The sequence below is a fragment of the Macaca fascicularis genome, chromosome 7, assembly GCF_037993035.2.
Source record: "Macaca fascicularis isolate 582-1 chromosome 7, T2T-MFA8v1.1".
In the NCBI taxonomy this organism is placed as follows: Eukaryota; Metazoa; Chordata; class Mammalia; order Primates; family Cercopithecidae; genus Macaca; species Macaca fascicularis.
This window is the reverse complement of record NC_088381.1, coordinates 168,330,034-168,345,724: the sequence shown is the minus strand read 5'-3', so window position 1 is coordinate 168,345,724 and position 15,691 is coordinate 168,330,034. Positions and strand designations below refer to the sequence as shown.

At 49.4% G+C, this 15,691-nt stretch overlaps 1 protein-coding gene across 1 annotated transcript in view; it reads right to left on the bottom strand.

The window, feature by feature from the left end:
* The window catches only part of YY1 (YY1 transcription factor), a 45,055-nt gene extending 29,609 nt beyond the window's left edge, over positions 1–15,446 (bottom strand). Inside the window, exon 1 of the mRNA XM_065518456.2 lies at positions 14,358–15,446. Within this exon, the coding sequence (XP_065374528.1) occupies positions 14,358–15,036 (679 nt within the window). The 5' untranslated portion in view covers positions 15,037–15,446. The remainder of the gene's footprint in view (positions 1–14,357) is intronic.
* Between the last annotated feature and the right edge of the window lie 245 nt (positions 15,447–15,691).

Below are 15,691 nucleotides of genomic sequence, written 5' to 3'. Positions count from 1 at the left end.
TAGTAGGCCGGACACAGTGGCTCAAGCCTGTAATCCCAGCACTTTGGGAGGCCGAGACGGGTGGATCACGAGGTCAGGAGATCGAGACCATCCTGGCTAACACGGTGAAACCCCGTCTCTATTAAGAAATACAAAAAACTAGCCAGGCGAGGTGGCGGGCGCCTGTAGTCCCAGCTACTCGGGAGGCTGAGGCAGGAGAATGGCGTGAACCTGGGAGGCGGAGCTTGCAGTGAGCTGAGATCCGGCCACTGCACTCCAGCCTGGGTGACAGAGCGAGACTCCGTCTCAAAAAAAAAAAAAAAAAAAAAAAACAAGATCCCTTTTATTGTTTCACAGGACATAGTTAGCCCCTATTAAAAGTTTCTATGGGTTTCTTTCTTTCTTTTCCTTTGAGACAGGGTCTCACTCTGTTGCCCAGGCTGGAGTGCAGTGGCACTATCGCTGCTCAAAGCAGCCTTGACCTCCCTGGCTCCAGTGCTCCTCCAGCAACCCCATTCCACCAGTAGTTGAGACCACAGGTCCACCACACTACCACACCCAGTTGATTTTTTTTTTTTTTCCTGGTGGAGATGGGGTCTCACTATGTTGCCCAAGCTAGTCTTGAACTCCTGGGTTCAAGTGATCCTCCTACCTTGGCTTCCCAAATCCCTGGGGTTAGAGGTGTGAGCCACCATGCCTGGCCTGAAATGGGTTTCTTTAACCAATATAACTTAAGTTGACGATTGTTAATTACCAGAACACAACTGGGTAAGGCAAATTAAAGCCAATCTCAGAATTCCTATTTGGAAAAAGCTGAGAATACAAGTCATTGATTCAAGGGGGTAAGGTGATGTGGGCAACCATCACGTTAGGAACTTCTACCCAAAACTGTCCATTAGGTAACTACAGTGCTCACTAACACTCTGGCTAAATGCAATGACCTAAAACAACTAGACCAAGACTAAATTGGCCTAAGATAGAACGCGTGGAAAAACAAAATCTAGCCAACACTAGTCATATATGGGGAAGGACAATTAACTCACATTTAATAGCTTCTATTTCTGCATATGGTACTATTCAAAAGGTTGAAGGTATTATATAAATAAACCCCTGGCCCATCCCAATCTCCCAGCTGCTCAGTTTCCTTCTATGTTACCAAAGCAATAATCACTCCCAGTCTAGTTTGAGGAGCAAAGCAAAAGACTGAGTTTGTAGACTCCAATTTCCAGTCAAAAAGATATAATTAAGGAACTAAATAAATGGAAAGGTGAGAAGCACTCTACAAGTCCAGAGAAGTAAAAAGATGGAGTCTCACCTCCCCTCCAAGCTCCAAGCAAAGTGATTTTCTCAGTGTCTAGTAAAAGGTACTCAATACAATTTACCCTCCTGCCTTCCTCTCGTGACCTATCTAAGCCCAGTCCACTCTCCAAAACCCAAATTAAGGTATCTTCCCTTCAAGAAGCCATTCATTCCTGTCACTCCAGCCTCCACTGTTTTCTTTTCTTTCTTTTTTTTTTTTTTTTGAGACAGAGTCCCGCTCTGTCTCCCAGGCTGGAGTGCAGTGGCAAGATCTCGGTTCACTGCACGCTACTCCTCCTGGGTTCACACCATTGTCCTGCCTCAGCCTCCCGAGTACCTGGGACTACAGGCGTCCGCCACCACGCCCGGCTAATTTTTTTGTACTTTTAGTAGAACGGGGTTTCACCCTGTTAGCCAGGATGGTCTCGATCTCCTGACCTCATGATCCGCCCGCCTCGGCCTCCCAAAGTGCTAGGATTACAGGCGTGAGCCACCGTACCCGGCCCAGCCTCCACTCTTTTTTTTTGACACGGAGTCTCGCTCTGTCGCCCAGGCTGGAGTGCAGTGGCTGGATCTCAGCTCACTGCAAGCTCCGCCTCCCAGGTTTACACCATTCTCCTACCTCAGCCTCCCAAGTAGCTGGGACCACAGGCGCCTGACACCTCGCCCGGCTACTTTTTTTGTATTTTTTAGTAGAGACGGGGTTTCACCGTGTTAGCCAGTATGGTCTCGATCTCCTGACCTCGTGATCCGCCCGTCTCGGCCTCCCAAAGTGCTGGGATTACAGGCGTGAGCCACCGCGCCCGGCCCCAGCCTCCACTCTTAACTTGCCTGGTTTCCTCATTTATTAAACAATAAAGCCAGGCACAGGAGCTCACACCTATAATCCCAGCACTTTGGGAGGGTGAGGCAGGAAGATCTCTTGAGGCCAGTAATTAACAGACCAGCCTGAGCAACAAAGAGAGACCCTGCCTCTACAAAGAAATAAAGATAAGAAAGAGAGGGAAAGGGGGGGCGAGGGGAGGAAGGATACCACCAATCTTACAAGGCTAAAACAAGGTAATGTGTTAAATGCCAACCATCATGTCTGGGAAATTCAGTAGTGTGCAAAAAAAAAGCCCATTTATTCCACTTCCCCTCTCTCCTAGTTTTAAGGGGGGACAGTAAGTCTTGTGCCTTGCACATTAATAGGGACTTGCCAAGGTCAAGGGGTGCTAGCACATGTATTACTTTCCTAATTTGGTGGTTTGAAACAACAGGAATTTATTCTCTTCTAGTTCTAGAGGCCAGCAGTGAGAATCAGTTTCAGAGCTATAAAGTCATTGTGTGGGTTCCTTCTGGAGGCTTCAGTGGAGAACCTGGTCCCTCACATATTCTAGCTTCTGAAGGCTGCCTACATTCCTTGACCTCTTCTCTTCACCTCACTCCAACCTCTTGCACCTCTCCTACTTCCTCTTTGGCAATCAATCTCCCACTGCCTTCCTGTGAATACAAGGACATTGTGTGATTACATTTGGTACCCACCTAGATAATCCAGGCTACTCTCCCTATTCCAAGAGCCTTGGTTTAATCACACTTGCAAATAAGGTTAACACCCACAGGTTTCAAGAATTAGGATCTGGCCATCTTGGGAGTCATTATTCAGTCAACCACAATATGTTAATCAGAAAAATCAAAGGCCTTATATATTATTTCTCTCTCTCTCTCTTTTCTTTTTGAGGCAGAATCTCACTATGTCATCATCCAGGTTGGAGTGGAGCTCACTGCAGCCTTGACCTCCGGCGCTCAGGTGATTCTCCCACGTCAGCCTCCTGGGTAGCTGGGGCTACAAGCACATGCCACCACGCTTGGTTTTTTTTTTAAATTTCCTGTGGAGACAAGGTCTTACTATGTTGCCCAGGTTGGTCTCAAACTCCTGGCCTCAGATCCTTCCACCTCAGTCTCCCAAAGCGCACCATGCCCAGCCACGTTCTATAATACATTTTTTAGGCATCTCTAAGAGAGCACTGTGAAATTTGTCATTATGTTGGCTGAAAAATGCCAGCACTACCACTCAGTGGCCCCCTTCATACACGAAGGGAATTCATTGCTAAGAAATGCTTTATTTACTCAGAATTAATATCAGATAAAGGTAATATAAGTTCCTTTTTTTTTTTTATCTTGACTGCCAGGAACCTCATTAGGGTTGATGGTAATTTTTCCTGTGATCCCGATCTTCTATTTTCACCTTCACCAACTGACATATTTATCTATGTATGTATGTATGTATGCATGCACGCACATATTTGGCTACATTTTATTTCTCCACACCTTCTATCTTAGGCCACTCTAGGATACTTCTGGCAAAAAAGACAAAACAGAGTCACAGCTGCCATCAGCCAACCTTTCACTGAAATGGGGGAGAGCTAAACATTTGTGATTCACTGCTAGGCAATAGGTAAAAATCAGACATAGGTTGTTTCCCAGTTTTTCCTACTAATAAAGACCTTAAGAAACGATACTATCCTTTATTAAGTACCTATTTCATTCTGGCAACTATCACATTTCTCAATCCAAACACTATCTTTAAGGTATTAAACCCTATGTTTTGGCTGAAGAAACTGACCTCAGAAATGACAAGCCATGTATCTAAAGAGCAGTAAGTAGGCCAGGCGCGGTGGCTCACGCCTGTAATCCCAGCACTTTGGGAGGCTGAGGCAGGCGGATCACCTGAGGTCAGGAGTTCAAGATCAGCCTGACCAACATGGAGAAACCCTGTCTCTACTAAAAATACAAAATTAGCCAGGTGTGGTGGTGAATGCCTGTGATCCCAACTACTTGGGAGGCTGAAGCAGGAGAATTGCTTGAACCTGGGAGACGGAGGTTGTGGTAAGCCGAGATCGTGCCACTGCACTCCAGCCTGAGCAACAAGAGCAAAACTCCATCTCAAAAAAAAAAAAAAAAAAAAAAAAAAAAGGCTGGGCGCGGTGGCTCATGCCTGTATTCCCAGCACTTTGTGCGGCCAAGGTAGGCGGATCACAAGGTCGGGAGTTCGACAGCAGCCTGGCCAATATGGCGAAACCCCATCTCTACTAAAAATACAAAAATTAACTGGGCGTGGTGGCAGGAGCCTATAGTCCCAGCTACTCTGGAAGCTGAGGTAGGAGAATCGCTTGAACCTGGGAGGCGGAGATTGCAGTGAGCTGAGATGGTGCCACTGCACTCCAGTCTGGGTGACAGCAAGACTCCGTCTCAGACGAAAAAAAAGCGGTTAAGTAGCAAATCTGGGATTTGAATCGAGAATTGACTCTAAAGCCCATGCTGCTTCTAAAACAGAACGCTTCTCCACCTTCTCTCGATCCCTAATACTCCTTTTCCACCAATACAGGAATAGACCAAAATAGCATTTTGGCATAAGCCCTGATTCTGCCTTACAGCACAAATTCCATCCATTCATTTACTCAATATTCAAAGTTCAATACTCTCCTGAAGACAGATCCTGACACCAAACAGAACAGCTTCTTGCACAGCAATGGCAGCCCCTTTCCCTGCCTCACAGATCTTCTATTTGAGGAGGGGAATTAATTTACACAAGAAAGCCGGGCACAGTGGCTCACGCCTGTAATCCCAGAACTTTGGAGGCTGATGCAGGTAGATCACTTGAGGTCAGGAGTTCGAGACCAGCCTGGCCAACATGGTGAAACACCATCTCTACTAAAAGTACAAAAATTAGCCGGGTGTGGTGGTGCAAGCCTGTAATCCCAGCTACTGAGGAGGCTGAGGCAGGAGAATTGCTTGAACCCAGGAGGTGAAGGTTGCAGGTGAGCCGAGATCATGCCACTGCACTCCAGCCTGGGCAACAGAGCAAAACTCTTGTCTACAAAAAAAAAAAAAAAAAAAATTACATGAGAAGGAGTCTATCACAAATAACCATTTATATTGTTTTAATGTTTAACCACATCTGAAACTACTGTGTAAAACTAAAGTAACTGAATGGCTATTAAGAATTTAACTGGCCGGGCGCAGTGGCTCAAGCCTGTAATCCCAGCACTTTGGGAGGCCGAGGCGGGCGGATCACAAGGTCAGGAGATCGAGACCATCCTGGCTAACACGGTGAAACCCCGTCTCTACTAAAAATACAAAAAACTAGCCGGGCGAGGTGGCGGGCGCCTGTAGTCCCAGGTACTCGGGAGGCTGAGGCAGGAGAATGGCGTAAACCCAGGAGGCGGAGCTTGCAGTGAGCCGAGATCGCACCACTGCACTCCAGCCTGGGGGACAGAGCAAGACTCCGTCTCAAAAAAAAAAAAAAAGAAAAAAAAGAATTTAACGTGGTCGGGCGTGGTGGCTAACCCCTATAATCCCAGCACTTTGGGAGGCCCGAGGCGGGCAGATCACAAGGTCAGGAGATCAAGACCATCCCGGCTAGCACGGTGAAATCCTGTCTCTACTGAAAATACAAAAAATTAGCCGGGAGTGGTGGCAGGCACCTGTAGTCCCAGCTACTTGGGAGGCTGAGGCAGAAGAATGGTGTGAACCCGGGAGGCGGAGCTTGCAATGAGCTGAGATCACACCACTGCACTTCAGCCTGGGTGACAGAGTGAGACCCCGTCTCAAAAAAACAAAAAAAAAAAAGAAAAAAAAATTTATTCAAGCTGGGTGGAGTGGCACACACCTCTAGTCCCAGCTACTAGGGAGGCTGAGACCGGAGAACCACTTGAGACCAGGAGTTCAAGGCTGTAGCGCACAATGATCACACCTGTGAATAGCCAGTGCACTCCAGTCTGAGCAACACAGCAAGAACCTGTCTCAAAAATTTTTTTTTTTTTTTTTTTTGCTCAAGGGTTCCTAATATCTCATTTGCCAGGTCACCTTAAAATGGAAGACTCTTGCTTTAAGAAATTGAGTAGGCTGGGTACAGTAGCTCATGCCTGTAATCCCAGCACTTTGGGAGGCCGAGGTGGGCAGATGACTTGAGGTCAGGAGTTCAAGACCAGCCCTGGCCAACAAGGTAAAACCTGTCTCTACTAATACAAAAAATTAGCTGGACATGGTGGCGCACACCTGTAATCCCAGCTTCTCAGGAGGCTGAGGCAGGAAAATTGTTTGAACATGGGAGGCAGAGGTTGCAGTGAGCCAGATCAAACCACTGCACTCCAGCCTGGGCGACAGAGCAAAACTCTGTCCCCCCCGCCCCCCAAAAAAAAAGAAAGAAAGAAATTGAGTATATTGTTCTGTTCGTAAAGGAATAGAATAAGGATACTGCTACCCCAACTCATTTTACAAAGATCCCAAGGTCAGGCCCCTCTAGAGAGGAAATATGATGCTGCTGGCTTTCTGTTCTTGATAATTATTCATGAAGTTAAACAGAACAGAACCTACTGAGAAGATACTTAGAACTAGGAAATGGCTTGGCTCCCCTTATGTGCTGTTACTGAAGTCCATCACACATGAAAAGGTGCAAGCCTATCCAACAGTCAGCTAACTTCTAAGATCACCCTTGGCTCTTCCTAATACTCTGCAGTAATTACATTAATGTTATTTTCTACATCCAAGCCATGATTCTGATAACCCTGTCTCTACAAAAAATTAGCCGTGCCTGGTGGTGTATGCCTGCAGTCCCAGCTCTTGGGGGACTCAGGCAGGACTGCTTGAGCCCAGGAGGTTGAGGCTGCAATGAGCTGAGACTGTGCCACTGTACTCCAGACTGGGTGAGAAACTGAGACCCTGTCTCAAAAAAAAAGAAAAATTCACTTTTGCTTACTCTTCCTATTGTAAGTAGTAACAGCACAGAGAGAATAAAAATGGTCACCTGAGCAGATCAAGAGTTAAACAAAAGAATGCAAATATTAAGTAATATTCATTGCAATAATTGTTTTTGCTAATATAAGTTTCCCAGCCTTAAAACAGACTGACCTTGTTAAGCAGGTTTCAAAAACAAAATAGAAATGCCTTTTGTAAATATCCACCTAGGAGTCCAACATGGATGTTTTTAAAAACTTACCCTCTTGCAAAAGCCTAAAATGCTAACTGTAGATAGGACAGGAACCCTGACCTTTTCCTGATATGAATTTTTCTTTTCCCACTAGGGGGAGTCAGTTGTTGATAGTGGGAGGGAAAAGGCAAGGTTAATAACCTGGAGTGGAGAGTCTGACAGCACAAGAGGTTTTATTAGGAAGCTAAACTTTTCAGAGCTACTAGATCAGGATTCGAGATCTATGACTTAGGCTGCCCTATGTAGGTCATGAGGTTGAAGTGATTACTTTGGAGGGCTTTTTGAGCTTGGCTCCACAGAAGTTCATGTTTATTGCATCTCTACTTAGTGATAAATAGCAGTTTTTACTGGGGAGGGAGGGTGTGAAAAACCGGAATGGCAAACGGTCATGACTAGTGATTTTTGGCAAACCTGCATCTTCCGAACGTATAAAATTGAGAAAAATTCAATGCATTTCAACTTCCTTGCATTTACTGATTTTATATCAATTGTTTTCTGGTATTACAAGTTTTGCTTAATCCAGCACAAGCCGCTTCTCTATTCAGTGTAACAGAATAATAATTATTATTTTTGCCTCTCCTTCAGCAGTTTAATTTGTCTGCTCTCAGGTCACAGCTCAGGTGGGGTCTCACCACCCCACATCCCAACAAGGTCCAAGCAAGGGTTCTCTACCCGGAACATGAGGCCGACCTGGGCACACCAGGGGAGGGCCTTGACTCCCAGGCATGAAGGAGGTGCCACTCAGCTGCCAGCACTTTGAGAAGGCACAGGTCCCCCCTGTAACCCAAGCTGTACTGACTGGCAGGGGACAGAATGGGGGGAATACTGTCCCCACACCTGTGCTATCCTCATTAGCCATGGGCAGGCAGTATGCACATGCTGGCCTCGCCTCACAAAACCCATGTATGGAAATGGAAACGGGGTGGGGGTGACCGTGGACATGCTGGCTTGTTCCCAGGATTCCAGGCATCTATGTAGCAGTTTTGCACAGGGCAGTGCAACTTCTGCTCTGAATTAAAATATCAACAGCCTTAGAGAGGGTCAGTTTCTCACCACCTGAAATCTCAAGATTTTAAAATCACCTAGATTTATCTCTGAACTAAACGTTTTAAATTTCAGTTTTTATCATTATCTTCCCTATTAAATGCAATGGTTAAGTGGCTTAGTCTATAATTAACTAAGTTATAAAACAGTTGTTCCTGGCTGGGTGCGGTAGCTCACATCTGTAATCCCAGCACTTTGGGAGGCTGGGGTGGGAGGATCACCTGAGGTCAGGAGTTCGAGACCAGCCTGGTCAGCATGGAGAAACCCAGTCTCTACTAAAAATACAACGATTAGCCGGGCGCGGTGGCTCAAGCCTGTAATCCCAGCACTTTGGGAGGCCAAGACGGGCGGATCACGAGGTCAGGAGTTCGAGACCATCCTGGCTAACACGGTGAAACCCCGTCTCTACTAAAAAATACAAAAAACTAGCCGGGCGAGGTGGCGGGCGCCTGTAGTCCCGGCTACTCGGGAGGCTGAGGCAGGAGAATGGCGTAAAAACCCGGGAGGCGGAGCTTGCAGTGAGCTGAGATCCGGCCACTGCACTCCACCCTGGGCGACACAGCGGGACTCCGTCTCAAAATAAATAAATAAATAAATAAAAAATACAACGATTAGCCGGGCGTGGTGGCACATCCCAGCTACTTGGGAGGCTGAGGGAGAATTGCTTGAATCTGGGAGGCAGAGGTTGCGGTGAGCCGAGATCACGCCATTGCACTCCAGCCTGGGCGACAGAGCAACACTTCGCCTCAAACAAACAAACAAAAAACCCCACAACTGTTACTCCTATGTAATAGCATTAATATCTAGGGAAAAAATATATAGTACTGTGCCCAAATCTGTTAATACTGAAATGTTTTTTAATTATATATAGTGAAAAAGGCCAAAGTAAACACTGGCATCAAAGCAACTGATTAAGATTATTCAAAACATAGTTGAAGCTGAGTGTCTATAGTCCCAGCTACTCAGGAATTTGAGGCAAGAAGATAGTCTGAGCCCAGGAATTTAAGGCCAGCCTAGGCAACAAGGCAAGGCCCCATCTCTAATTTAAAAAGCAACAACTAAAAAACTCCCAGATGCAGAGTTCTCTTGACACATTAAACAGCTAAGCATATTCATTCAGGTTAAATATAGAAGAAACTGGCGGGGTGCAGTGGCATGCCTGTAATCCCAGCACTTTTGGGAGGCTGAGGCAAGCGGATCATGAGGTCAGGAGATCGAGACCATCCTGGCTAACACGGTGAAACCCTGTCTCTACTAAAAATACAAAAAATTAGCCGGGCATGGCCGTGGGCGCCTGTAGTCCCAGCTACTCTGGAAGTTGAGGCAGGAGAATGGTGTGAACCCGGGAGGTGGAGCTTGCAGTGAGCCACTGCACTCCAGCCTGGGTGACAGAGCAAGACTCCGCCTCAAAAATAAACAAATAAATAAAGAAGAAACGAAACATTTGTATGAGAATTAAAAATTTAGGAAAAAATAAAGAGGCCAGGCGCGGTGGCTCACACCCATAATCCCATCACTCTGGAAAGCTGAGGCAAGATTATTGCTGGAGCACAGGAGTTTGAGACCAGTCTGGGCAACATAAGGAGACGCCATGTCTGAAAAAAATTAAAACATTAGCCTGTGGTCCCAGCTGCTTAGAAGGCTGAGGTGGGAGGATTGCTTCAGCCTGGGAGGTTGAGGCCCACTGCACTCTAGCCTGGGTGAAAGAATGAGACCCTGTCTCAAAAAAAAAGTGGGGGATGTCGGGGGGCAGGTAGGTCGGTAATCCCAACACTTTGGGAGGCCAAGGTGGGTGAATCGCCTGAGATGAGGAGTTCAAGACCAGCTTGGGCAACATGGCGAAACCTCGTCTCTACCAAAAATACAAAAAAATTAGCTGGGCATGGTGGCACCTGCTACTTGGAAGGCGGAGGTTGCAGTGAGCCAAGATCTCTCCACTGCACTCAAACGTGGGTGACACAGTGACCCGTCTCAAAAAAAAAAAAAAAAAGCCAATCTCTTAAGGATCCCATAAGGCCTAAAACTACGAAAAACTACTAGATTCCTATGCTGATATTACATTCAAAAGATGCCCGCCAGAGTGTTGTTACTGTGGGAAATTAAAGGAAGATGGCATGCAAGCAAAAGAAACCCATTTGGTTTCCAGAAATATGGTGACTCCCACTATTTTTTTTTTTTTGACACAGTGTCTCACTCTCATCCAGGCTGGAGTACAGTGGTGTAATCACCGCTGACTTGCAGCCTCGATTTCCCAGGCTCAGGCGATCCTCCCACCTCAACCTACCAAGTAGCTGGGACTGACTACAGGCATGTGCCACCACGACTAGCTAATTTTTTTTTTCTGTTTATTTTTTATTTTTTTTTCTTCCCAAAGCGGAGTCTCACTATATTGCCAAGGTTCGTGTAGAACTCCTGGGCTCAAGTGATCCTCCTGCCTTGGCCTCCCAGAGTTCTGGGACTACAGGTGTGAGCCACTGCACCCAGCCTGATTTTTTTGTTTTTTAAACCAAGAGGGTCTAAGAGGTAACTAGACCCTCAGGGAATACCCTGTATGTACAACTATTTTTATAAGGACTTCAAGTAACTCAGCTTGGGGCTTATGCAAAACTGTTACTTCATGGTTCATTCCAAACTAAAGGGCTATTTTAGTGAAACTATAGTGTGGTTAAAATCTTCATGCCTAGGATCAAATGAGATCAAGTACATGAAAGCAGTAATGCTGCCCACCATGCTCAACCTGTATGTACACATACATACAGATTTATCCAACAATTAACCCACTTTCATTTCTCCACGTTATGGAATTATACTGATTATATCATGTCATTTCAGTTCTGAAAATGAAATCATTTTCAGAATTTGAACTTGGGAAATGCAGTTATCCATAAGCTCTTTAGCTTCTCTTTAGTAATAATTCCAAATCACAAGGAAAAGGGGGATAGTTTACCACAAAACACATGTCTGACAAACAGACAATCCTATGTTACTGCCATCAAATATTTATAACCACCTTTATGCACAGCATACTCTACCACACTAACTAGACAACCAACGCTTTAAAGAAATGGACATTATAGCCAGGGGTGGTGGTGGACACCTGTAATCCCAGCTACTTGGGAGGCTGATACATGAGAATCCCTTGAACCCGGGAGGTGAAGGTTGCAGTAAGCCAAGATCATCACACTGCACTCCAGCCTGGGCGACAGAGCAAGACTCTGTATCAAATTTAAAAAAAAAAAAAAAAAGAAATGGATGTGAAAACAACCCCAAACTGTGCCACCTTAAAAGCAGCCACTTGGCTGAGGGGGGTGGCTCACGCCTGTAATCCCAGCACTTTGGGAGGCCGAGGCAGGCGGATCACAAATTCAGGAGATCGAGACCATCCTGGCTAACACGGTGAAATTCCATCTCTATTAAAAATACAAAAAATTAGCCGGGCGTGGTGGCGGGCGCCTGTAGTCCCATCTACTCGGGAGGCTGAGGCAGGAGAATGGCATGAGCCAGGGAGGCGGAGCTTGCAGTGAGCAGAGATCTCGCCAGTGCACTCCAGCCCCTGGGCAACAGAGCGAGACTCTGTCTAAAAAAAAACAAAAAACAAAAAACAAAAAAAAAACAAAAAAAAACCACTTGCACAGGGGAAGTAATGACTTTTAAAATGCTCACTTAATTGTAAATTGACTTCCATCAGTCAAGCCCCTCAGACTTTCTCTAACTGGCTGACTTAATACACAGCACTTCAGCACGCAAAGCTATACACTACACCAAGTTCTCTGGATGTGGAAAAGTGGACCAGTAATTTGTTAAGATAAAATGCAGAACATATAAAAATACGTTGGTTTTCTAAATTACTCTAATTCCACACACTATGAGAAAAAAAATAAATTTATTTTTAAGTGGTTAATGTATCTTTACCTAAATATCTAATTTCAAATCATATTCTGAATTCTGCAAATTAATCCATAACTAAAACCCCCATCCCTTACTCACTGTTAATAACAAAAAAAAAAATGGCCCCCTCCTTTTTCTTTTTTTGGAGACAGAGTCTCGCTCTGTCGCCCAGGCTGGAGTGTAGTGGTGCAATCTCGGCTCACTGTTAACCTCTGCTTCCTGGGTTCAACCGATTCTCCTGCCTCAGCCTCCCAAGTAGCTGGGATTACAGGCGTCCACCACCAAGCCCAGCTAATTTTTGTATTTTTAGTAGAGACGGGGTTTCACTATGATGGCCAGCTGGTCTCGAACTCCTGACATCAAGTGATCCGCCGGCCTCAGCCTCCCAAAGTGCTGGGATTGATTACAGGCGTGAGCCACCGCGCCACGCCAAAACCATGACTTTCAGTTCCAACATGATCAGTGTGTAATCTCTTGAGCTACCAAAATACATGGAAGTTATCTTTTGATAACCATTAAGTACTAAAGTATTCATGTTTCATTTAAAAACAGTTTCTGCTAAACTCAAACTACTATGAGTTCTACAACGCACCGTGGATGCAGGACAGCGCCTGTTAGCACTTCCTATTAGATTTTGACAGCTCCTACGTCCCTTTGCTCAGGCCTCTTTCAATCACAGATCCTTCCAGCTGTAGTTGTCTCACCTTGAGGCTTTCACCAGATACAAACAAACTAGCTTTTTCAGTCCAGCGTTTTCATTTGTTTCGTTCATTCCTCCGAATTTTAACGATCTTTTAATACTCAAAGGTCACCATATTTTGAGTCTCCATTCAGTTCTGAGAATTTATGAAATAGCTTTAAAGTAATTATAAGGGAAGGGACTCCACCGCTTATACGGAGTACTAAACGTAACCATCACAGGCATTAGATTAACTATGATGGCAGGATTATTCTCAGTCTATTTAGTATCTCAGCAATTCAGCTAGGTAGCATATGAATATACTAATACAATACCCTAAAAACCAGCATTGAATAATTGCCTTTGTGAAGTAAAAACAAAGATTTTACACATGCAGATAGGATCCTTTTGCTGTAGATGGGTTTTCCGGCCTTCGTTAAAAGTAGTATTAAAACAGTAAAACAAAACCCAAAAAAACCCGCTTTCTAGAATCTTTCTTTTCGTGGGGAAAATAGATACCTTTCTACAAAGTAAAAAGTATACAGGCTTAAAATTAAACTACCCGATTTTATTTACGGGCAAATGTCCACAGTTGAGTAACCCAATCTACTCACAAAGAGCTAAATACTTGGGGTGGGGGGGGAAGCTTTCCCAAAACGTAAGTGACTAAGAATTATCCGCTAAGATTCACAGGCCCTTCCCACTAGGTACCGCAGGAAGACTAAAGGGCCAGGAATTCGCTGGCAACGGCGGTGACAGGCTACGACTGACGCTCGGAGCTCGCACACGCGAGCCCTACGTGCAGCCCCAAGTCCCGCCCCGCAGCAAACGACGCCTCGGGGCAGCGTGACCGCCGGGGCAGGGTCCAGCCCGGCGCTGGGTGGGCGGGGAGCAAGGAGGCCGGAGGCGCCCACGCGTGCCACGACCCCCCTTCTGGAAGGTGCCTCCCGGGAGCAGTTGGGAGTCCGGGGAAGTGGGGGCCGGGCGGGGCAAGAGCCCGCGGCGCCCTCCAGCGGCCGGCGGGGTAACGGCAGCGCCGGGAGGGGGCGCGCGTCCCGGAGGCAGCAATCCCTGGCCCGCGAGGCCGCGGCGCAGCCCCGCCAACGCCCGCCCGCCTCCCGCCCGGGCCGGGGGCGCGCGGCTGCCGCCACAACGGGCCGGCGGGCGCGCCCGTTGATGCGGGCGCCGGGGAGCGAGCGCGCCGGCCCCTCCCCCGGCCGTCCCCGCCCCGCGCGGCGCTTCCCCCTCTCGGAGAAACTACGCCATTGCGGCCTAGCCGGGCGGCGCCGGCCCCTCCCCCCGCGGCCCGCCGCCATCTTCGCGGCCCGCCGCCGGCCGCCGCCGCCGCCGCGCCCCCGCCGCCGCACGGCCCGCCATCTTTTGGGGCCGCCATACTTGCCCTGGCGAAGAAGATGGCGGCGCCCATCACACACATAAAACATGGCTTCCCTTCAAAACAAAAACATCCCGGGGCCGGGGCGCGCGGCCGGCGCTCACCTGAGGACCACATGGTGACCGAGAACTCGCCCTCCAGGGTCTTGATCTGCACCTGCTTCTGCTCCCACTTCTTGTTGCCCGGGTCGGCGCCGCCGCCGCCCGCCGCGCCGGCCCCGCCGCTGAGGTAACTCTTCTTGCCGCTCTTCTTGCCGCCGCCCTTCTTGACGCGGCCGCCGCCCGACGACGAGGAGCCGCCGCCGCCGCTCTTGCCGGCCGCCGCCACGGTGACCAGCGTCTGCTCAATGTAGTCGTCGTCGCCGCCGGCCGGCGCGGGCACCGGGATGAGGATCTGATCCTCGAAGCCGTCCTCGGCGCGCAGCCCGTCCGAGTCGTCGCCGCCCACCACCTCCTCGCGCGTCTGCACCAGGATCACCTCCTGGTGGTGGTGCACCTGGGTCGGGTCGTCGGTAACCAGCGGCTGCAGCGCGATCATGGGCGGGTGGTGGTGGTGGTGATGGTGGTGGTGGTGGTGGCCGGCGTGCCCGTGGCCGCCCCCGCCGCCGTGGTCGCCGCCGCCGCCGTCCTCGTCGTCTTCGTCCTCCTCCTCCTCCTCGCCCACCACTGTGGTCTCGATGGTCTCCACCGGGATGGTCTCCACCTCGATCTCGTGCAGCTCCACGATCTCGGCCGGCATCTCCGAGCCGTCCGTGGCGATGTAGAGGGTGTCGCCCGAGGCCATGGCTGAGAGCTCCGCCGCCACGGCCGCGGCGGCCTCGGCTCCTCGGCTGCGGGCGGGCGGGCGAGGAGGCGGCCGGCCGTGGGGAAGGAAGGCAGAGGGAGGAAGGCGGCGAGCGGGCGGGGGGAGAGGGGGCGGGCGGCGGGGGAAGGGGCGGGCGCGGCGGCCGCGGCGGCGGCGGGGCTTCCCCGCCTCCCTCGCCTCGGTGCGCCCCGCGCTCGCTCGGCCGCTGCTCGTCCCGGCTCCCCGCCTCGCCTCGCCGCAACCGCCCGCCCTGGCCGCGCCTCCTCCCGCCCTCCGGGCCGGCGCTCCGCTTCCCCCTTCCTCCTGCGCCTCCGCCTCCTTCCACACAAATACCAACTCCTCAACCCGAGCCCAGATCTCGCCGCCGCCGCCGCCGCCACACTCTGCTCGGGCCCGGCCTCGCGAGACTTCCGCGCTGGCCTCAGCCCGCCCCGCCTCGCTGCCACTCGCCCGCTCGCCCTCTCGATTCTCCCTCTCGGCCAATCGAGCTATCCGCTGGCCTCCGCGGCCCCGCCTACTCGCTGGGCTCCTCCCGGATTGGGGCCGGTGGGACCGGGGGCGGGGCGGCTCGCACGCGCGCAGGCTGGCCCGCGGCGCGTGACGTCAGCGCGCCGCCGCCGCCGCCACCGCCTCC